The sequence below is a fragment of the Cyrtonyx montezumae genome, unplaced genomic scaffold (assembly GCF_038088225.1).
Source record: "Cyrtonyx montezumae isolate F1298 unplaced genomic scaffold, pur_monq_1.0 scaffold_2, whole genome shotgun sequence".
In the NCBI taxonomy this organism is placed as follows: Eukaryota; Metazoa; Chordata; class Aves; order Galliformes; family Odontophoridae; genus Cyrtonyx; species Cyrtonyx montezumae.
The window spans coordinates 64946117-64970136 of NW_027071936.1; the positions used below are offsets into that span (position 1 = coordinate 64946117).

A 24020-nucleotide genomic window follows, 5' to 3' on the forward strand; every position below is an offset into this window, starting at 1 on the left:
TTTAAAATAGTCTCCATTTTAGAATTTTTAGCTCTCCTTCAGAGTCAATATGCCTTTTTTGATTCCTGATACGCTTAAATTTATCTTCTTGCTTCTACATATTTTTTTTCATTTCATACCATTGCTGAAAAATCCATCTTTAACACATTTTAGTATTAGCTTTGATAAATATCATTTAGCTGCTTATGCCTAGTGATAAATATCTTCAAAGTTTGTCCTACTCACACTAATAAATCTCTCAGTATTTTTGCAGAATTGCCAGGAGTGCTGGTTTTGAACTTTAGTCGATTCAAATAATGACAAAATACAGAAATTGAGTCAAAATAGAAGTCAGAGAGAGAGACACAGACATTAAAAAAAAAAAAAAAGCTAACAGAAATAATGAAACAACCTGCCAGTTATCAGATTAGGGTATTTCTAAAACATGCTTAAAGATGAAACTCCAGTGTCTGCTCTGAGTCATACATTAGATGATTCCAAAGTTTCCAGTTTCTTTTGCAGGAGTGTGTAAACTGACAGATTAGAGTACTGGTTCTTCCCATTTGTTTTCTATCACAACACAAACTAAAGAAAACAATCACAGCCCTTCCCAGTCAGTTCTGGTTCTAATTGTTTGGAAACTAATGCTTTTTCCCTTCAGCTGTTGCTGTTACAGCTTCTCAAGAAATTGCTGAGTAGATCACAAGCAGCTCCTTATTACAGGCACAATGGGCCCTTTTCAGCAGGTTTCTGTGGTGCTCAGCATTATGATAAATCTCAGGATTCACTTAGAAATTGTATTCTGTCTTCTCTTATTCCCTTGTCCTGCTTTTTGCCCTTTTCCTTGCCTCTCACCTTCCCTTTGTCCTCTTTTTTTTCCCCATCCTTCTGTCCTTCTTTCTTTTACCACATAGCAGAATTACATTTTGTATTTTTCTGACTTCTTAAATTTCTTTTTTTTTCTCTCTCTAAAAATGCTAAGCAAATGCCAGTGGTAAACAACAAGGAATAATTCAACAGGAGCCTACAGAAATACCTGTCTGCCAATCAGTGAGCTGTGCCTGGCTCTGGTTCTGCCCACTGGACCTAATCCTGATCCCCAGCCATGGGCTGACAAGAGAACCACTAGCCCTTGATCTTTAGGAAACCAAGCTAAAGATACAGGAATACTTCACTGTTTTCCCAACTGTCCCAAACAAACAAAGACACAAATGAAAATTAAGCCCTGAAGCTTTAGTTTTCTCCTGCACACACTTAATATCTGTGTTTTGTCTTTGTTCTGAAAAAGATCCATAGAATCAGTGGTTTTATAGTTTTCATCTTAGATTTATCAGAAAGTCAGCAAATGAGAGTCAAGCTTTTAGTTGGTTTTTAAAGGAAAATAAAAGTACCCAATTAAAAAAAGACATTAGCCAATACTTCCTGATGTACTACTGCTCTCAGACAATAATCTACACTTGAATAAGTGCTTGGCTATTAAGTCAGTGGGTTAGTCAAGCACAGCTGAGAAAGCACTGAAACAATGGAAAAAACAACCATATATTCAAAAGGAGATTTAGGCTGTAAATTAAAACAACGAAAAGATAAAACTTTAAGATGAAAAGTTACTAAAGTAAGGCTTGCACAATTGCATTTTCTCAAAAACTATCAATATCACTTACAGCAAAGATGAACAGTCTTCCCCCAGTGAACATTAGCACACAGATTAGTGCTTCTCTTTCCAAAACAGTGTCTGTGTTTCTGATCAAACCTTGTTCTCACACAACCCTGTGAAATCCTGAGAAAAGGGGGCTTACATGTTAAGAGGTTTCCTTTTCTGAGCTGACAGTTAAAGGTAAATAATAGTTCTAAAAGAAATATGTTCTGCTTATTTTCCTTCTATTGTAATTCAATTAAATTTTCCCCAGCTTTCTAAAGTACTTCATTTAGAAATAAATAGTAGTTCAAGTAAAAATAAACAAAAACGAAAAAGATGAGATTGTTATAGTTGTGTTGCTCACAGATTTTGTTATATACATCCATGGGTGGAACCTGACTACATAAATCACTCATCGTTGCTATAACCTGTACCAGAGCTCAAGATGAAGACTATAATAAATGTATAAGTATGCATTCATAGATACATGCATATCTATATCTGTAGCTACACAGATGCATACGTAGGTAGAGATCAGTTCTAGGATAGAGGACACAGTATAAATTGTCAGGGCACAGAATGGAGTAGTGTCATCTAAATACCAACATTTTATTCTAGGGTTACAAAATGAGCCAATAAAGTTTGCTGTTTTTTTAATCATCAGCCATAGAAATAATACTCAGCCCCTTCTGTAAGTGGCTTAAAAGGTGTAGAGAGAAACTGTTGCAGTGTGTAGTGTGACTTTTCTCTCTTCCTGTTTTATTACTCTCAAGTAAATTAAATTAAATTTTACTAAATACAAAATAAGTAATTACTTTTGACTTTGAGGATCAGGGAATCAGTTTTAAGCATTGAGTCCAGCATTAATAAATTGATGTTGTCAAGATGCACTTAGACCAGAGCTTCTAGCACGTAGTTATAAATTAAATTATATCAAAAGTACATTAAGGACAGAACACAAGCATTCACTGTGCCCATTGTTTGTTTATTTAATTGTGCTTTATAATTGTCAGGTACTCCTTTGCAAAATTAATAGTAAAAATTTTTACATAACATTAGATGAGAACTATTAGCTCTTTAAATCTGAAAAGATGTAGGTCATTATCTTATTTGTTCGTGTATTTATTTATGTATTATGATTAGACCTTTGGAGGAAATTCATCACTCAGGGCAGTGAGGTCCTGGCACTGCTGCCCAGAGAGCTGTGGGTGCCTCATCCCTGGAGGTGCTCAAGGCTGGGCTGGATGGGGCCCTGGGCAGACAAAACTGGTGGGGGGAAATCAGCTCACAGCAGTGGGATTGGAACTAGATAGGCTTCAAAGTCCCTTCTAACCCAAGCCATTCTGTGATATTATGATTTTCAGGTATCTATTCTGCATGCATCTACATAATAACTGATCACTTTTACTGTGAGTGGAGATCTAGTCTGTAAAGTACATGCTGTTTAAATTATGATGCATCTGGGCAAACACAGACCTCTGCTTTGAGATCAGAGTGCTTGACAGTATTGTCCAGACCGAGCAATTCAGCTGTACATATAGCAACAGGTAATACGGAGTAAAAAAGAGCCTAAAGTGACATGGAGATTTAATCACCTGCAATTAGTGAGATGAATCCTGCTCTTTGTCTGTGAAGGCAAAAACAATTGAAAAACAATCCACATTTTTTTCCTTTCCATTTAATGTAGCACACTTTGTATTCTTTCAAATAATATATATTTCTTTCAGATAATATATTTTCAGTTACTCAAATGCATCTTCAGTGAAAACTTGTTTTGATTAGAAACACTTAGAACACCAACGTTCACCTGCACAGACCACAGAGTAAAGTTTGCAATGATTTTATAGGGACACAAAAGACAATAACCAACAGATTGAGATCTTGAAAGACAGATTGTGTGTTACTTATTCAAATACACTGCAACTCTTATGAAGTACACTATCTTAGATGGATCACTGAATCTCTTCTCTTACACAGCTCTCGCCAATGTGACTTTTGCAGCATCACTGACTAGAGAACCAAAAAGCATTTATTGTCATAAATTTGTCCGTTTAGATTTCATTTTCACTCACTGATTCCCTTCTGAGTTGCAGTCTTGGGAAAACTAACTGGAGAGTTTAAGTGAGTTAATACTGAGCAATATTTCATACAAGCTTACCTGTTTCAGAGAGCAGTTTGGTTGCTTCCAGTACCTTCTCGGTATAAACTCCAGTTTCATAGTTTTCCATCTCTGCATTAATGATGTGAATGACTCTGGCTGCACGGCCTCGGATGGCCCCAGCAGTTCTATCCAGGGTATCAACATCTCCCTCTTGGAGAGCAATCACACATTTATTCACATCTTCCAGAATATGATTTTCTGGAAAGTGGGAAGAAATGCACAAATATAAGGCTTATTTCATTTTACTCTCCATCATAGCAATGCTTCCTGATTTTGGTAAAAGAGAAACTTAAATACATTAAAAAAATGTTATTTATCTTATGACATATGTACCCTTAAAATGCAGTGGGCACTCTCACCTATCTGCAGTTGTTTGAAAAACAGTCACACTGATTTCAAATAGCACACTAAATTCTATGGTAATGACAACGTAATAAAAATCACTGGAAAAGAAGAACATGGTCAGATAATATGCAGATACTCTAATAAACAGTTGGGCAATTTCCTGAAGATTAATTTGCCCATTTCTATAAACGTTGAATATGCATATTTCATTTGCGCCTAAGTAAGTAAGGAAAGAAAATGAACCATTTTGAAAAGATAACAGCAAATGGTCTTTGCTAATAGCAGGGAGTCTGTGTATGAGCAGTTCATCTCCCTTGCTCCATCCATTCCATCTGCACAAAGTATTAAGATGTGAATATTTCATGGCACACAGTATAATCATATATGACAGCATATTCTGAAATAACAGTCAACTACTGTTAGTTAGTTCCAGGTAGTGGAATATCAAGTAGATTTATGGAAATCCTGAGAGTTCCATTAATTTTTCTTGGCTCAGAATTGAGCCATTCACTCTCACATGTTGCACCATCATAGTTTATGTGGCATCCTCACATACAGATAATGTGAAAGGATGAAGCAGGCTTTGACTAGCTTGGACATCATTTCCCTCCAGCCAGTACAGATAAAAATCATTTCAATAATAAAGCCATTATGGAATTTCTTATTTGAGCTATCTCACTCTAAGAAACTCATCAACTCTAAGCAGCAATTTACTTTTCCGCCTCAGCCACGAGTAAATTCATAATAAAATACTGTTTATTCTGAATAAATAAATCAATCAGTTCATCAACATCGTTTTGTTCATTACCCTTTGCCACAAAAACAGTGACACACTAAGTTCTGCTGTTTGAAACGCAATGTTGGAGCAGTTGAGAGATCATGAAATGGTTTACATGATGCTGAATTTTAGATGTGGGATGAAAATTTTAAGTTTCCTATGCTGCCACTCAGAGTTATTTGAAAGTCAAATCTCTACGTCCGTATTTTAAAAACATTGCTTTGCTAAACTATTTCTTCACTATTTCCTCCTACCCATTGCCACTTTCTTTACTCTGTCATGGTCAAATTTTACCCAACAAGTTCTTCCTGAGCAGCAGCAGACACTGTGTTTGGAATACAAAGCAGCTGATTAAAATTAGCATGTGCCTTCTTTTGCTAGGCACTATATTAATAAAACATGCCATCAGTTGTGACACTCAATATGAAGAGGAGGAAGTGTCACTTTATAAGATACGTTTAATCAGACACCAGACCATTTTTGATGCTTCACTGGTTTAACAGCTGAAAAGAAAACTGCTCTGTGTAATCTGAGGCTTCCAAGCTCAGAGCTAGTAGTGACAGGCTTTCCGGATGCATTAGATGTTTACTTCTTTTTAATAGATGGATATGTCTGTGAGCAGACATAAGAAATCTAAAAACAATAGTTATAGTAACTTTTCAGTTGCCTTGGGAAGTTTGGATCTAAAGCCAATTATTTCTCATCAAAGCTACCTCAATATTATGTTATGAGAATATATGATTAGAGGAAAAACAAAAATGTCATCTGATTAAATAACCTCTGAGGTTATGGATCCAAGTGCTTGGAGTGAGCAACAGTCCCTAAATAAATAACCAAATGGCCATTTAGAGCATGTTTCCCATCTCTTCAGCTTGTGAGCTAAGTCTGCACTTGACATCTTGTTCAGCCCTTTCCTTGCAGAGCTATTTCTGCTGAAAAGTGTTTGCATCCTCAGATAAACCCCCACAATTCTGAAGTACCCTTGTAGTCTGAGAGCTTATTTGTTGTTGTTGTTGTTGTGGCTTACAGTAAACACTCTAGCAGCGGTGCTGAATAGTGGACTGCAATTATCCTCACAGTTCATGAAACTACTTCCTTGTTACTGTTAGTATTGGGACACAACAAAAAAAAATTTTGAAGAGCAAATTCAAAAGAAAATGAAGCTTCAAAGTCATTAAACTTTTATCAGGAAATTAAGGAAATGTCAAGGAAATTATATAGAAGAAAATTAGGACTAAGCTATCTTCTGAAGATTGTCTGTTCTGTGAGGTTAGCTTTCTGCAAGCTTGCCTTGGCACCCTCTGCACCCTTATTCACAAAGACTAAATTCACCTATTTATAACTGTAATAGAAAAATGATTTTTCTGCACCAATTATCAATTCAAGCAGCACTTGCAATTATAGCACTCCGCATATGACTATCATAACAAAGTTGCTACAACTTGCAGCACTTTAGAAGGAGAATGAAGAAAAGACAGTGACTCAACATCCCTCCCTTGTCAGCTCCTTTTCTGCATAAGGTTTTCCTTTGTATCGCAGTCCTTTCTAGAGAGGTTACAGAGGTGAAAAAAATTGCTATTTCTACTGCTGTTTTACTTCTCTCTGTTTGGATGCATTAAAATGAGACCCAGATGTACATTCCTTCTCTCTGGAAATGCACATACTGGTCATCTCCTAAAAATGCATCTAAATGAGCCTCATACACAATATATGGCTCAGTTAAATAATAATAATAATAATAAAAGGAAATATATATATATATCTTTAGAAAGAGAAGCACATATAGGATGCTATCTTATGGAAGACTAAAGAACAACCATTGTTACCAGGGTCTAACTGGCTTGGCTGGGATAGTCCCATCGAGAGCAGAAGATTTTCAAGAAGGGTGATGCTTTAATAATTATAGCTTTTTTCTGCTCTGACCCATTGCTTTGATGTAGCAGTGATCGTGGTACCTGAAACAGAGAGGAAATCATCCACTGAAGTGATGTCATCAACAGCTTCAGTGAGAACTCGCACTTGTTTCTCCCACTGATCCTTAAAGACGTCCATGTTGTCCTGTGCTACTTTGCTCTGAGGTCTGGCAGCCAACGTCAGTGCAGCATTTATTACCTGTTATTCAAAATCAGTTTTTAAAGGAGTGGCAATAGTTTTTATAAGCAGAAGAACAAATGGATAAAAGACTATAAAAAATAAAGCATTACACCCCATTCAATACCCCAAACTCAAGATATGAATATTTTTCATTTTGTGCAACAGAAGCAAGAGACAGTTTAATGACAAAGGTAAGGCTAAAATCTTCAGCTAGGTTGTCTTTCCTGTCAGATGCTATTTAATGCTGACAGAGTTCTCAGTTGATTTCAGCACAAATATTGCTTACCTGTGGGCACAGACTATCAATCTGTGTTGCTGCCATTCGCACTAGCTTCACACCTTCTTCATTATTTGAAATTGAACAGGCCAGATTTGCAACCTATAATGAAATCAACAGAATCAAGTTTTAGGCAACTGAGTCATTTTATACCTTTTTCTCCTATTGAGCCTTGCCTAGAATGGAAGAATTGAACACAGAGGCACGATCCAGGATCTTCTTTGCTGATGAAGAAAAACTTTTGTAGATAATTCCCTAACTAAACCCAAAAACACACAGAACTAGCCATCTGCATTAGTTGATTCCCACAATCTTACCTTGCTATCATTTTGCATCCTCCTCTATAGCTCTAGAATAATCTCCCAGGACATCATATGGAAAACGTAGAAGATCCAAACTACTATCTATGTATTGGCTTTTCCTCACAGTTTATTTTTACATTTATTAACTACATCCATTATGAAAAACAGTAAATGGGCTCATCCATACACTATTAAGTTTTTGTAAAATGAAGAATTCTAAAACATGGTATTCTTTGCCACCCACAAACAAAACTCTGACACTTCCACTGATACTGGGAAACTACGTATTGAGTATCCTGATTATTTCAGATCCTGATAATTGTAAGCATACCAAAAATACCTGAATTGTCAGGTTAATCACAAATGAGATCTAGCAATAAGCACATTCCTCCAAGCAGCACAGAGCTGCCTAGTTGTGGTTTGGATACAAGCTGTAGAACATGATCTTGTGGATCCTACAGGGCTCTGTGCAAAAAAAATAAATAAATAAAAAATCCATCCCCAAAAGCTGTGTGCCAAGTCCATGAAGCTACCGTGTGTTTTCAAAGCAGCAGTTCATGACACAAGGCACATAATTGTGCTCATCAGAAATATTTAAATCACAAAGGCATATTCCGGGCAGGGGAATACATGATTTTTCTTTTAATCATCTGAAAGTATGGCTCTTAATTTTAATCCACATTAAGATAAACTTATAAAATTTTAAATATGCTTCCTTGATATTATTCACTGTGCCTGAAGGCATAACTATCAGTTGGAAATGATTCATGAATTAGTTCAAATACCCCCATCTTTCCAATTTTCCTCCAGCTTCCCCTTGCGGTATTAATCTATTCTCGTCTCCAATGCACACTGCAACATTAACCCTGGTCCATCTGTTCTTCATAGAACCTATTTCACTTCACAGTTATGTAGAACGTGGTTTGCATATATCATAATGCCAAAGCCCAGGGAAGAAAAGAACCAAAGGCTTCAAAGTCTTGCAGGCATTTCCTAGTCAAGATTTTATCATAACGTTGTGATTTTTATTTTCATTTCATGGTGAGACAAATGAGTTAAGTCTGTTTGTTAACCTCCTTACAATACTCATGTCAAAAATGTTCTCCAAAGCTGACATATTCCAATTAATTTACCATTTCTCTGTACTCCTTTCTTTGCACACATCAAACAGATCATTTTAATCTTCATGAGAAACAAAAGCTAAGCAGGATAATAGTTAGAATACAGTAACATGAGCAGAAATTACAGACCTTAAAAGCCACCAAATGGTATTAGGTTCAGCAAAAGCCAGCTTCCTGTATTTAAAATAAGTGTTTTTGAGATTGCCCTTTCATTTTGTGATCATCATGATGAAAATCTGTCCTATGACTCCAGATGAACTACATATCTTTCTTCTTCTCAGACAACAGAGAGATACAAGACTGAAAGAGTCTGGGTATCATGAAATGGCAATCAAGTGATTAAGCAGATCTTTCCTTTGGAAAAGGACTTTGCAGAACAAAGTCTGTGAAAGCAAAGATTATTTCTTCCCTGTCTCTGTTAATTATTCTTTCAGCAGGATCTAGTGAGATAGTATTTAGGTAATGTAAAGCGTTCTGCTTTTCCAGAAAAGGATACAGAGATAATTAGAGAAAGCTTTTTCTTTCTTTTTATAAAATAATTTAGAGTTCTGAAGAGTGTTTTGGGTCTTGATACCAGTACAGTAGTACTACAAAAACAATCTAAGGCAGCACTAAATATGCATCAAAAGAGCATTAGTTACCTGCTTAAAGAAATACACATTGATATGTATCACGTATGATCCTAATCTAAATATTTTCTATGATATATTTTAAGCCTTTTTTAAGTATAGTCTCATATCATCAGCAGTCAGAAAGCAATATTATTTTCACAGTTCAGCTGGGAGTATGCTGGCCTGTACCATGGGAAGATCTGATTATGTCAAATAAGCACAGAGATAAAGAAATTCTACTAAGGTAGATGCAATCTGGATAAAATTGAATTTAGCACTACAAATGAGAAGTACTATGACTTTACTCAAAACTTATTCTTGAAACAGCAAGAAATAGACAATACCTCCTCAAGCTTACATTTTAGTGGCATTATTTAAGCATGGGTCGGTGAAGCCATATAAATCTTAACCGCTTCTGTCAGAAAATACCATGCCATTTAATTATCTTTATTGCCTTTGTCATCAAGTATATAAGCATGACACCATTAGTTAATATTCTTGGCAAGATAAGGTCCATATACATGCTGAAACCATAGACAACATGAGGTAATTCAACATACTTTAGCTTACTGTAAATTTAATAACGTTCATTCATTTTTCCTGCTTATGACAAAAAAAAAAAGCTTACACTCAGTTCTATCCCATTTAGCTTAGGTGTTTGACTTATGAGTTCAGATAACTACACAAGAAGAAAGGTACTTCCATAGACTGTTTCAGGTCTTCAGTGGCCCACTTAATTCTTTGTATGTGTCCCATTTCCTATTTAAGCTTTCAGATCCATCTCTCTCCAATTTAGAGATAAGATCATGTCAAAGGCCTCGCATAAATCCAGGAAGATGAAGAGAGTTGCCCTTTCTTTGTCCAACAATGTTGTCACAGTGTCATAGAAGGAGTGATAACATAGAATGCCACCACATTGGTCAGGCACAGTCTCCCCTTGGTGAAGTCATGCTTGCTGTCTCAGAATACCTTCTCATTTCACATGTCTTAATATATCTTTCAGGTGGATCTGTTCCATGATATTTCCAGGCACAGGGCAAGGCTCACTGGGCTCTCACTCTTCCTCAATTCCTTTCTTAAAAAAGGGGAATGATATATCCCTTTTCCCATCACCAGGAACTTCACCTGACATCCATGACTTTTCAAATATCACGGAAGTGGCTTGGCAATCACATAAAACAGTTTTTTCAGGATCCAGGAATGCATTTTAACTGATCCCATAGAATTGTTCAGCCTTCTCCATTCTGCTGAACTCAATTCTCACTTCTCATTTATCAGAGGAAGTACACTATCATTTGCCTTTCTCTTCTGATCAATGTACCTATAGAATCTCTTGTTTTTCACATCCTTAGCTATGTTTACTTCCATTGCTGCCTAGGATTTCCTGATCCCATCTATGTATGACCAGACTGCATCCGTGCATTCTTCCCAAGCCAGAGTTACCCGTAGTTTTTTTCTTTTCCCTGTTTGACCAGCAGTTCTGCATGTACATATTAAATATAGCTTGTATTGTGAAGAATTCAGACACTTCAAGATTGTGAATTCATGCAATATTCCACTTAAAAGATCAAACATTGGATGGAGTAGATAGCCTGAGACAGAAACTAAGGAGGGTGCATATTATCATTGCTGCCAATGTGCCAGAACTTTGACTTGTCAAAGCCTTTACCTTTATGCTTCAAGCACTCTGTTTCCACCGAAGCACTGAAGAAAAGAATTTATTACTGTGGAAGTAACAAGGTAAATTTATTTATTTATTTATTCATTGCTGTTTATTATGCTCCTGGAATTCATTGATTGCCTAAAGAAAACTTGTTTGTAACTAGATTGCTATGAACCATCTGAAAAGTATGTCTATGAAAGAACACATTTTAAACACCAGCATCAATGAACCATGAATCATCCTTGAAATGCGTGGGGGAACTTAGTGAGACTGCTGTGTAGAAAAACACTACTGTCCCAAATTTCAGGTCTGCTAAGCTACTTTTACACCATCAAAACAATTACTAAACACCTTAAATCTTTCCTTCAGGAGTATTGAAAAGTAATGAACAAGAAAATAAACCCTGCAGCTCGAGCATTATTGTATTTTTCTGAAATAGACAAAGCCACTGAACCAATCCCAGAATTGGGAAGGTGGAAAAGTGCACACCAGCTCCTTCCTATTTATTTCCCTGTCACTAGCACTGATCACCCAGGATGCAAGGCTGCATTTTGCTAGGTATCTTTAATCATGTTTAAATTATTCAAAACATACGCAGACTCAGTCCCAGTAAAAATTATTTGCATGTTCTTGATTGTATTTCAGCCTCAGGCAGTTCCTGCATTAAGTGCAGATTCAGGTGTGATGGAAAAGGTTTCTAATGTGAATTTTTACTACTGTGGTTGAAAGCAGACATCAAGGACTGGATTTGTTGTAACAGCAGAGATACATGTCAGCTGGAAGTTTAAATATTGCATGGGTAGACAATGCCTACTTTTTTGCTAGTTGGTATGGGTAATAACAAGTGAAGACAGTCAGCACAAACATCAGTGTGGATGCTGCTTTGCACAGCCTCATGCACTCTGTCAAAATTTGGATTAATGCACTGTATCTGGATTTGCCACATGCACTACACCTAGAACAGAAAAACTTCTGCTATGATGCCGTACTCTATATTATTAAAGTAATCAAGGGAATTTTTTACCAATGTGCTATTTTTACACTCATGAGAATTTGGTGTAGCTCTCTTTAGTTGCATTTTTTAACTACACTGTTCCAATTTTTTATTTGAACTTGTTGTATTATTATAGGTAATTATGACTATCAATTTATAATGTCCTTCATTTCAACCATATTTTAAAAGATTTTTATTGCAGCTAATATAAATAGAAGATTTTTTAATTATTATTTTTTTAGACCACAGACTGTTTAGAAAGAACAGGCTAAAAGCTCTATTCAACTTCCTCAACTAATTAACCATCCAAAGGCAAAGATTACAAAAGATTACTTAATTTTGTACATTTTGTAGAAATGAATCTATAAGTGTATAACTTTCATAATGTGTGCCTTTCCTATTCATATAATTCAATTTTGCACTAAAAATAAATGATGGAAATATTAAGAAACAAAAAAAAAATTGAAGTAAATCTAAATTTCCTTAAAATAGAATAATTTAAATAGGTTCAAGACACAAGCAAATTTATGTCTATTCCACACACTTGATGAACTGAAATTTTCTGAGTTACTCAGCTTGAGTTGAAGGTGGTTAAAGTAAAACTCTTATATTCACAGTGGACTGAAGTTAAGCTACCAGGTTTCAGGAGAGAAGAGATGATTTGAACAACAGCATCTTTACTAGTTTTAATTATTTCTCCATCCATGTAGCAGTTAATTCAGATACTGTTTTAATCTTCAAATCCTTCAAAATTTTGACATATATTAATGTTGGAGGTATTGCTGGAGGCACCACAACTAAGATTTACTAAACAAGAATTTAGAGCTAAGTTATCAAAGACCTTCAAATTATCCTGACTGAATTCACTCAAGCATTATATTATGAGCAAAACCCTATTTTTCACTAGACAGAATGCATTTGCACATACACAAAGATGTGCCAAGGGTCACAGTGTCAGAGAGTACAGATTCTTTCTCTTCATGGACTTCAGTGCCAGTTTGTACTGCACCAAATATACTGGACTGTGGTCTCTTTCTCAGGACCTGTTTCACTACAGAACCTCAGACACACAGTCATACTTAAATAAGAGATGCAATTTTAAGATATTAATTAACATGTATTAAAAATCTAAGTGTATGAACAGTAAAAATGGAATTACTTTTATAAATTCCATTAAACTGAATTCGATTCCTGTTCTGAACTTTTTTTTTAACATCAAACCCTCAACATATTTAACATAAACTGCTCAAACATTCACAAACATAAAAATGGTCTGTTCATATTTAAGCAGGTTGGTAGTAGGACACTGGAAAGCTACAAGTAATTTTCAGCACAATAGTTGAATATTTTATTTCATATTACACACACTGCCTGCAGAACCTAAAAAAACTCCTTTTACTTCTCAAAAGGTCAATGATGTATTTGTTTATATATGTTACAAGAAAAAGGCATTACCACATACACAAATTCTTGTGAGACTTCTACATCAGATTTAACAGAAAGAGCCTTAAGAGATTCCTGCTTTTGGTAAAGTTCAAACTACCTTTGATTCCAAGAAATTCAGTGTGACTTGCACATAGACTTTTTAAAGAAACATAAGAGTGTTAGGTGCCTAAGCCATATTGAAGGTCAACTTAAAATGCAAAAATCACAGCTTCAGATAATTTCTGTGTAATGGTATTAAAGGGACCTCTGTTTTCCTTCCATTTTACAAGTCAGTTCTGGTACGTGCCTTGATTATTGTTTACAGGATAGAATGGAGGCGAGATCAAAAATGAAGCACTTAGAAAAACTATTCTACTTCACCATTTTCATAGTTAAGAAAAAAGTTCACGTTCGATTTCAGAGCTGACAGTAAATAATGCATGAATTAAATAATGCATTGAACTCTTAATCTCAAAATTACACAAGAATAATAATTTTAGACATGCTGACCCCTCTTTTCTTTTCTCTTTTCTAACATGGAACTTGAGCATACAACTGCTTCTTCCTAGAATGGATTACGTTTCTACATAGCACTGATGAGCTCAAACTGTGATAAACACTCCTGATTGGCTCAAAGGCCTCCTAAAAGAAGAGAGGTAATCACTAGACATGTGTGGTGAGATGCTGACGTATATGTGCACTTCAGACTGTTATTCTGGGCCACAGCTATTTCTCAGCAGGGTAAGCCCAAGCCTTCTCCATGGAAAACAGAGGAAAACAAACTGGTTATAGAAAATGCAGGTGATTGTTTCTGAGCAATTTTCCAATTTGAACATGGAAAAAAAGGATTCTGGAATCATCTGGAATCACTGATTTGTTTAATCAGTGCTGCTGCGTACTTAGATTGGAGCACTGCCAGAACTGTCAAGCCCCATCCTCAGCTGGAGTGAACAGGTTCTTAGCTTTTTCACTTACTGTACGTGAAGACACATTCCCACAATTTGAACACGAGGCACACATCTGTTATTGGTTCAGTGCCCAACTACCTCTTAAAATATAGCAGAATTTGAGAAATTTAGAAAAGTGGGCGGAGATGTTATTGCCTTGAATTGAAATCAATAGAAATGTGCCTTGCTTTGGTGGCAAACTTCCTTTGGAATTATACAGCATCCTCTTTCTTGTACTTAAGAATGTGCTTCTGAGTCATCCAGCTGGAATACAGTTAATTGATAGTCAGTTACAATGGGGAACCCTCACACCTACCCCATGGCCAGCTTGGTAAAAGATGGAGATGTAAGAAAAGGGCTTCACTCCTGGGCATCTTGCCTAAAGGGCAGTAAGTGCAGTGGGTTCTCAGGTTCAGGTGATGGATGTGGATATCTCCCTTCAAAGATTTACTCCTAAGATTGGTGCCATTTCTGAATTCTTTTTCCATACTCTTACACTGTCTCTGTGCATCTGTCGACAAAGCTATAACCAGCAAACAGCTGTGACAACCCATGAGGAACTATGAGAAGTTAGCAAAAAATAAAATAAAATACTTTAAAACCAGATTCCTGCTTTAACTGGTCTACTTGAGAAACAAAGTGCTGCACTGATGAAAAGCAGTCACTCTCCTACAAGGAAGCAGCTGTTAGAGCTGTAAGTAATCTGTTCTCTGTGGTCTAGCTATTCAGGCAGGCATGAAGTAGATATCCTGCTCTAAACCACACATCTAACACAACTTCTGAGTTTTAGTAGGATAGGTGGAATTCATGTGACTTACTGATTTTTCTGAGTTAGAGGTATAAATACATTTTATATTCTAATGATACACGTATTTTCTTCCTGACACAGAAAGTGAAGGTAAAACCCGCATCAAGAATGCCTTGTGAAGAGGTCAGAAACAAACAACAACCTACCTTGATATTCCTTTACCTTAGTTAGCACAATCAGGTTACTTTTATTTAATTTGGCAGTGGGTAAAGGCATTTTTAAAATGATTCTTCCACATTTTGCAGTTCATACTAAAAAAAACCCAAACGATAAACAAGGAATACACAGGAACACCAAAAATGGCAGCAACGTTTCTGTAATACCAGACAATAAAAACTTTAGTCAGCAGTATCTTTTGTGCCCCAAAGCATATAAAAAGGCCAAGATAACTTCTTGGTTTACATTCCAACAAAATGGAAATGCAGCTTTTTTGTAAAAACCTTTTATGTCCAATTGTTATGAAGGCCACTGTCATTAGAACTTGCAATAGATTATGAACACTGAATTACCCAAGGGGGCAATTTGTGTCCTATGGAAACAAGATTTAAAAGACTGCAGAGTATGAGTTGATCCTGTAAAGCTGTTTTGACAACATACCACTGGCACTGCTATAATTAATAAATATTAATAGTGCATAGTTACCCAAGTAATCCATCTTTCTAATAACAGTCCACTAGTTTGGCAAACTACTCAGTGACCCCAGAACAGGGATGCATGCCTGACTAGGCTGTGATAATTAAACACTAGCTACATTATCAGGGAGCTATATTTTGAATGTTGTTGGAAAAAAAATGGGACTGTAGCAAGAACACAAAAAAGCCCAAGATAGAAACAGAAGCTTTGAAGATATTAACACAGCGTGCTATCAGAGACCTCAGGGGATAATCACAAATTACAGTTACTGAACCCTAAAGAAATGCAATTTTTGAGCTAGACAGAACCAACTTTAGAGCTGAAGTTGAGCATATTTAGAAAGAATTGTGTAACAATCTATTACAGCTGCTTATGATTGATAACACAGGTAGAGACATCATCAAATTATATATCTATAACCATACAACAACTGTAACCATCATAAGGACTGGAGGAAAAGCTGACAGTATTGCCTGAGAAGAAAGGTTGTTAGAGTGAAAGAAATCTGAGATTATAATGGTAAAGATGTAAAATGCAAATTTTTAAAAGAAATCACAACTGTTTATTTCCATGTTCAAACAGAAAACCTTGTGAAAGATTATGATTGCCTTCATACGGATAAGCAAAGATACTTTTATTTAGAATAATATATTGAAGGCTTTCAACACCACATTCAGAAAAAGATTTTGCACATGATTTTTGTGCAGTGATTTTCTAAAAGAATTTTGAAATTAACATCAACATTAGTTCAACGTGTTGTCATCTGCCCACAGCAAGAATGCGTTGACTATGTGTCAGTATTAGACACCTCCTCTTCTATTTATCCTATCAATATGCCCTGGCATGGAGAGAGTTCATATTTGATCAAAATATCATTTGTTTTACTCATCTCCAGAGTAGCTCTTTTTCCTGCAAGCACAATTTCTTTATTCCTGAAAAGGTCGATTTATGAACACAAGTTTTTACATGCAAGCATCTGATAGTAAGAAATCCAGATCATTTCATGGAAAAGCAGTATATGGAAATTAGAGGTATTTCACCATTTCTATATTATTAAAAAGAAAAAAGAAATATCCATTCTTCCATGTGCTGGAATCCATATCCTTAAATTATGTTTTACCTTAACTTATGACTTTTTTTTCTTAAAATTTTATTTGTGCTGTAGTATTGAAATAAACAGGGAAATACCCATCTTAGTTGTAAACACAGCCATATGGTTTATTTGATTAAAAGTTGTTACAGAAACAATATTTCTGACTCAGTCTTACATTACATCCCTGTTCTCATATATTTGCAGTTCTGTGCATGAAAGCTGATTATCTTTTGAGAGGATCATCATTAGCTCATAAATACTCAAAACCATTTAAAAAGCAACAACTATGCCATACAAAGCAGTGTTTTAGACTTCTTCAGGCTTTTCCTTCAACTTGTCTAAAGAAAAGCCACTTGTCATCTGAATGCAGCTCACACACAAATAGTTTTTAATGAGTTTTGATATCAAGAGCTCTTTGTGCAACTTTTGGCATTAACCATAAAATGGGAACAAACATCTAAGAAATCAAAACTGACATCAAAATTCTAGATGGGGCTGCACACAGATCTTCAATTCACTGTGCAGCAATTTATTGTCATCTTGGTGTCCAGAGACCAGTGTAAGTCCATTCTCTCTACTATTAGATTTAACAAAAAAAAATGAATATACTCTTGAGCTCCTTTATGAGCTGCTAGTTCAAAAGGCTGAGGGGTCCATGACAGAACTGCTGAGTCTCTCCATCAGTCCACTGGAATCTTTTTTTTTTTTTAAAGCTTTTGATTAATTTAATGCAAATTAGCAGATGTAGACTTCAGTGGTAATTATATTACTAAACAATAATGAAAAATAGGTGACTGTTTTAAAGACACACGACTTATTAGCTGCTTAATGTGTCACTGAGGAATGAGTTTACCCCCTAGACCACACTGAGGAATCTGCGTAGGTGAGAGGCTTCATAAATTGTGGGAAAAACTTCAGCTGGAGCTAACACTTGGCCAGAAAATACAAATCTCTAAGTAACCAATATTCATAACATTGGATGTTCACAGTGCTGCTTGTCTAATAAAAAATATTTATTCCTACAAGCTACAACAGGAATTGTACAACTGAAAAAAGCACAACTAGGAAACAGGACACTTACTGTTTCTGTGTGGTTATGTGGTAGTTATGAGAAGACAGATTTGTAGTAACAGGATGTTTTATAATGCTTTTTATAGGAACTTATATAGTGGCACATTGAAAACAACACCTTTGATACCACTCTGTGTATGTTTAATACTAGGTGAGGCCAAGGAGTTCTTTGAGTACTTTGGTTTCTGGCTTCCACAAGACACAGTAAATCACCTTTAAAATCAACCACAGGTGAATGTGTGATTTACAGGACTACAAGGCTCCATTTCTTCCCTGTGTTGATCAGAAAGGTATCCTTTGTCAAATAAGAGGTCATCATTCAATTTTCCAAGATCTCTCTCTAAATGAAAAACTTCCAGGAATAATTTAAAAAAATGAAAGAAAAAAAAAAGAAAACTACAGGAAATACAAGCATATATACAATAAAATAGAGCATTAGTGAATCTCTTGTCCAGGCCTATTACTAGGTCTTTTAAGAGGTAATGATTTCATCCATAAATACATCCAAAAAACTTTTCTTTAATCCATAGCCTGCTTGTCTGTGGAGCACATCCCTATGTCCCTCACTGGGACTAGGCAAATCAAGCTTCTTTTAATTTCAGGAACATTTTGGTTAAGTTAGATCACCTTTTTTCTATTGCATAACAATAAAGTATTACTAGAAGTTGGGGAAATTGGATCCAAAAACAAATTTCACAGATGATGCTTCACAGATGATGCCCATCTGAAGGCAGAATAAGCTCTACCTAATCCGTGTACAACAGATGTTCATCTAAGCTAGTCTCACAGATCTAAATAGATGATATCTGTATGAATTTCTACTGCTCTATGTGAAAGCTGCAAGTTGGGAAAACAAGCAGCTATAGTGTGTAGTGTGGTCAGATGTAGCAGACCAACTGCAACTTGCTGGTTAGCAAACACTAACCAGAACTAGGGCCCACTCACTTTTGTAACATTAAGAAATTGAGTAATGAAATCAAGAGAAATGACATTTATCTTTTACTGACTTTTTGTTAGCCAAAATCTGGATCTCAGCTATTTGATTTTGAATGAAAATAAGAAAAAAATAAACCTACTACACAGCAGTAAGACTATTCTCATCCATTAAACTACTTTTATGTGATGATAATTTCACCAAAATTTAGAACTTGAAAAAAATACAAAAAAAAACCTTAAAGGGTGTTCTATTGAGAAATTTCACATGACAGTGTAAAAGACATTCGTATCTAAAAGGAATTTTGATGTCCCTTCAAAATGTCTATTCTGCATGTACTTTTCTTCACTTGAAGCAACACCACAGTGGATCAGTGATTGAATCTAAGCATTTCATTTTGTAAATTAAATTTCCACATATTACCTAGGCTCCTACACTACCATCACATGCTTGGAGGTCCAAAGGAAAAGTGTTATATTATACCTTTGAAGGATTTTTGTTTGTCTGGCAAGTTATCTTCAGAAGAGGTGACACACTGGTTTCTTTTATCTGCTTAATGCATTACTATTGCTGTCTCTACTCAGATGCATGCAATGTCTTAGAGACTCCAGATAACACAAATGTAATCATTCTGAAATGCTACTTAAGTTATATTATTTAAAATTTAACACTGTCAGATCAACAATTCTACTTATTTGAAATCCAGTCTGTGTTCTAACAATGAGAAATTACATCAGCAACCTTGAACTGATTAAAATGTGTCAGAAATTGTTAAATATATGTTCTTTAAATTTAAGGAGGCAGAGGAGGCTCAAACATGGCTCTAAATAAAAACACTTAAGCACTTGCAGAGTAAAGAGCTATAGATCACTTTCAACATTTCAGTCAATGACAGTTATAAAGTAGAAATAAACTCACCAATGCTAAACCAAAACCACCAAAACTCTTATTTAATTCACCTAGTGAGACAAAGGTAAAGATCCTCAGTGATTTGCACCAGCTTCAGCTCATGGAACACACTCTTTAGTCAATAAATTGTAGCTTTTAATAAAACAAAATAGAAATATTTCCACAATCAATCCACCAACATTACATAACATGTAGTAAATGCTGCTTGGTTTTCAATCCTCTGTTTGCATAATGGCCTCCCATTATAGTGTCTCCCCAGTGTCAGTTCAAGTATAGAAAGAAGTAAACAAAATAGGATTTTCTAACCGTGGCAATTGAATATGAAAGTATTACTTTGGAAAAAAAAATTAGATTCCCCACGGTATTGGTTGAAGAATACACTGTATACTGCATAAAAAAAATATATATAGTACATTGCCACTAGAAACAAATACTGTATCACAAACCCAGATTGCTCCCATTGCTTTTTCTTTAACCTGCTTTTTTGATGGTTAATTTATTATAAATTCACTGAAGCATCATCAGCATATATTAAGCTGGGATTTATTCATCGAACTGCACACTGGGATTTGTTTAGTTATCAGGGGTCAGTGAACATGTAACACCGTTTTATAAATTGATATTAAACAGGAGAAAGTGCATCAGAACGAAGCCAGAATAACAAGAAGCCAAAGAGCCACTGAATATTTTTTGTTCCAGCTGTTACATGCACATATTTCTTTCCACTGTCAGGGAGCTGATGCTTTTTAAAAACATTTTTTAAATCCTTTTTTTTTCCCCATTGCAATATTTTTTAGTTCTCTAAACCCCTTTGCAACTTCCATGATGACAGCTTACTGCCAGTTAGAAGGACAGGGGAAGGTACAGCAGAAATGCTCTGACAGTGTGTCTCAGAACCAAGTATGCAACGTGGTTTTATCCCAGAGACAGCAATTCCCAAATGGCAACACAACATGCTGCAACCTGGATTTACATTGCTAGACGTTTTTAGTGCTAATTCTATTCTTTCTTCAAAAATTACAGCTTGCTATCAAGTCAACACTGCCAAATCATCAATTTTTCCCACAATACATAGGACTTTTTTGGTCATCACCTTCAGCACAATTAATCTTGATTTAGATCAGCATGAGTGATAGGAGAAATGAGCTCCGAAGTCTGAGCATAAAAGATGGCGAAGCGTTAATCTGCATAAACACAGGGAAAATGATCTCATTTATGAATCAATGGAAACAACCTACCCTTGGCTGTTCCAGTTTGAAAAAACTACTCTGCTTGAATGACAGTCAACAGTGTGCACGCTCTTGTGTGTTACCTGTTATACTAATTGTATGCTGTAATCTTGATAAACACCACAAAACAGCGTAAAATTGCAAATAATTGTGTAGTGACACAGACCACCATTACAATTAACTTAAAGTCTGTTGCTGCAGCGCTTGTTTGGTTAAAATGAGAAAATACAGCATCATACAAACAAACAAGCACAGAGATAGTAATACAATTAAAATCAAGGAAATGTTTTTCGAGTTATTTATCAGCCAAAGTTCCTAAATCACTTTATTCTTAGAAGTTAAAAAAAATAATATGAATGATGGTAAATGAACATTATTTGAGGATATTTGAACAGAAAACACATTGAGGAAGCATGCTTAAGCATACTTGAGATCAGCTTTGTTCATTTTAGAAGTTCACAGAAGTACAGGTGATTTTCACGTTGCAGTAGTCCCAGTTTAGGCAAGCATTCAATTTCAGAAGAGAGCATAGAATTGATTAACTTTGAATAACTTGATCTCATTTCTAGGGAATGGCTTAAAACAAAACACAGTCAAGTTGAAAGTCTTAATGTTCTACTTGAATTCACATGATTTATGGGAGGGAAAAACAACCTACACTGTTTAAACAAGCTGAGGAATGCTAGTTTAACCTACATGAACTAAAGGAACACAGATGCAAACAACAAACACACATTTAACACCCCAGCTGACATTTGACACTGACATTCAAGCTAACATTCCAGCTAAGAATAAATCTTTAGAAAAATCCTAAATACAAAATAGGACAGATACAGCATTCATCTATACTGGTATAATAAGACATACTGGACTGAATTCATGTTACTACTCTAGATTTATGCAATGCAATTGAGGCCTGCCTTTCAGACAAATGACAGAGAGTTCTCAAGTGACCTTTTTTTTCTCCTAAGAAACGTGATTCAAATTGGAGTTAAGAAAAGATACCCAAGTATGCCAGTGCAAGTTTGTAGTATATTATGATATTATGACAGATGTCTAAGTATTTTGAAGTTTTATGCATTTACAGAATCACTTACTGGTCTATGATGAACTGATCTTTACATTTGAACTTCATACTTGCATTCCCAAATGTCCTACAAAAAATAGTACTGCTTTTCCTTTTAGGTTAAAATAAATGGTTTGTTTTTCAAGGGATGGCAGTATGTGATTTCTAGCTCTCTATATATTCACCAGGATATATACAAGGTGACCATATAACAGTGAAAACTGACTTTCCTTATTCGTAATTCTGTTCCCCTACTCCGTGAGATTCTTATAGTTCATTAAATGTCTAGGTCAGCCATCAAGCAGTAGTTCATTCCTGACACATTGGTTCCAAAGTGAAGAATGGAAAAGATAATTACTCTCCAGACAAACCTAATTTGCATACAAAGAATGATGAATGGGCTTTCCAGAAAAGAGTCAGTATCCCACACCATGGGTTTCCATAAAGTACCCTAAACTTCAATGAAGACAAAACGGATACTAAAAGTCACAAGCTTCAGGCAGACCACTGAGAGTCTGCCTTTTATGAGCTGCCTAGTGTTTTCTTGTCTGAATTGAAATTTAAGCTATTTATTAAAGAGCTACACAAATTCTTTAATTTCACCAATCTAATTGGGAGGGAATCTCTTTATGTAATGGATAAGTCAATTAAAAAAAAGAATTTACAGCAAATCCAAATAATTATTTTATCAAAACTATGAACAGTTTGTGATGATTTGTGGGACTAGTTTTCTTTGTTAGATTCCTGGCACACGGACCACTTTCAAATTAACTAAGATAATCATCTTCCTTAATACTCACTGATAGCACAGCTGCTGCTATCAAGAAACAAATTCTCTTCTTTAATAAGTTAAAATCTTAAGTCCACTGTAAAAGGTAGGTAACATAATTAAGTGGTATGTATTTGGAGAGCATTTTAACTTATCAGCGATGTCTTAACTCTGCTTTAAAGAGATTTTCTCTTTTGTTTGTGAGAAAAAGTACTGACAAAGATTAACCAGAGACAATAATTATCCCTTTTTTTTTTTTCTTCCTCTAACATTATTTTTTTCCACATCATTTCAGCATGTCATGGTGGCTAAGTTCTGAAGGGAGGAGCAGGGAGAGCACAAGTTCTGCCAAAAAAATTAAACATTTGAAACTCAGTTGTTTTAGCTGATTTAGAGTTTGTGAACCACCCCAAAAATGTATTTATTTTTCTCTAGTTTTGTCCATTTATTTCTCAAAATCTAGAGAACTCAGGTTCTCAGATTTCTGCTAGGCTACCATAGCTTTCTGCAAACTAAAAAGTAATACTTGGATTTTATCGTGCAGTATGACAGCAATGCAAACCAGCTTCAAGATCAGAATAGTTGGTAATAAAGCAAACTTTACAAAATCTCAAGCAAGCTCTGCTTTCATAACACAGATGAATGAATAAAGGTAAAAACTTCTGTCACCTCCTGGAAGTGTTATGACATCTCCCATTTTCATTCTGTTTCTCCAAAAGTATGAGTCTCCTTGACTTTAAAATACACTGGGAAGAAGATGCAACAACTTTGTGAGACATTGAGGGCTATTTCCATTCTTTGCCTGAAGGTGTTCAAGCCCACACCTTTAACTGTTGCGGACAACACTCAAAGCAACCAGCTACAAAACACAGTTGTCCCCTTCCCAGCACATAGGCTTAACACTACGCACTATACATAGTGAAAATTCAGGTTTTGATCTGAAACCAAATGCAGTCAGTCAATTACATGTAATTCAGAACCTCCTTCAAATAGAGTTTCAAATAAAAGTTATCCATTTGTCAGATGTAAAATGAAGCAGTTAAATATTGTAAGAATTCTAGTTCCAGAAAAATCAACCCCACCCATTTGTTAACACTCAAAAAGGGAAAAATATCATTGTTTGATTCTTAGTATATTTCCCCAAGAGTTAGAAACTGTGGATTGAAATAAAGACA

At 35.5% G+C, this 24020-nt stretch overlaps 1 protein-coding gene across 3 annotated transcripts in view; it reads right to left on the reverse strand.

Annotated features, from left to right (window-relative positions):
* Nucleotides 1-24020, reverse strand: part of CTNNA2 (catenin alpha 2) — a 459751-nt gene that overhangs the window by 48352 nt on the left and 387379 nt on the right. For all 3 annotated transcript variants that reach the window (XM_065735984.1, XM_065735986.1, XM_065735985.1), the window contains 3 exons: nucleotides 7280-7372; nucleotides 6855-7011; nucleotides 3774-3974 (listed from right to left, as the gene is read on the reverse strand). In XM_065735984.1, the coding sequence (XP_065592056.1) occupies nucleotides 3774-3974; nucleotides 6855-7011; nucleotides 7280-7372 (451 nt within the window). The remainder of the gene's footprint in view (nucleotides 1-3773; nucleotides 3975-6854; nucleotides 7012-7279; nucleotides 7373-24020) is intronic.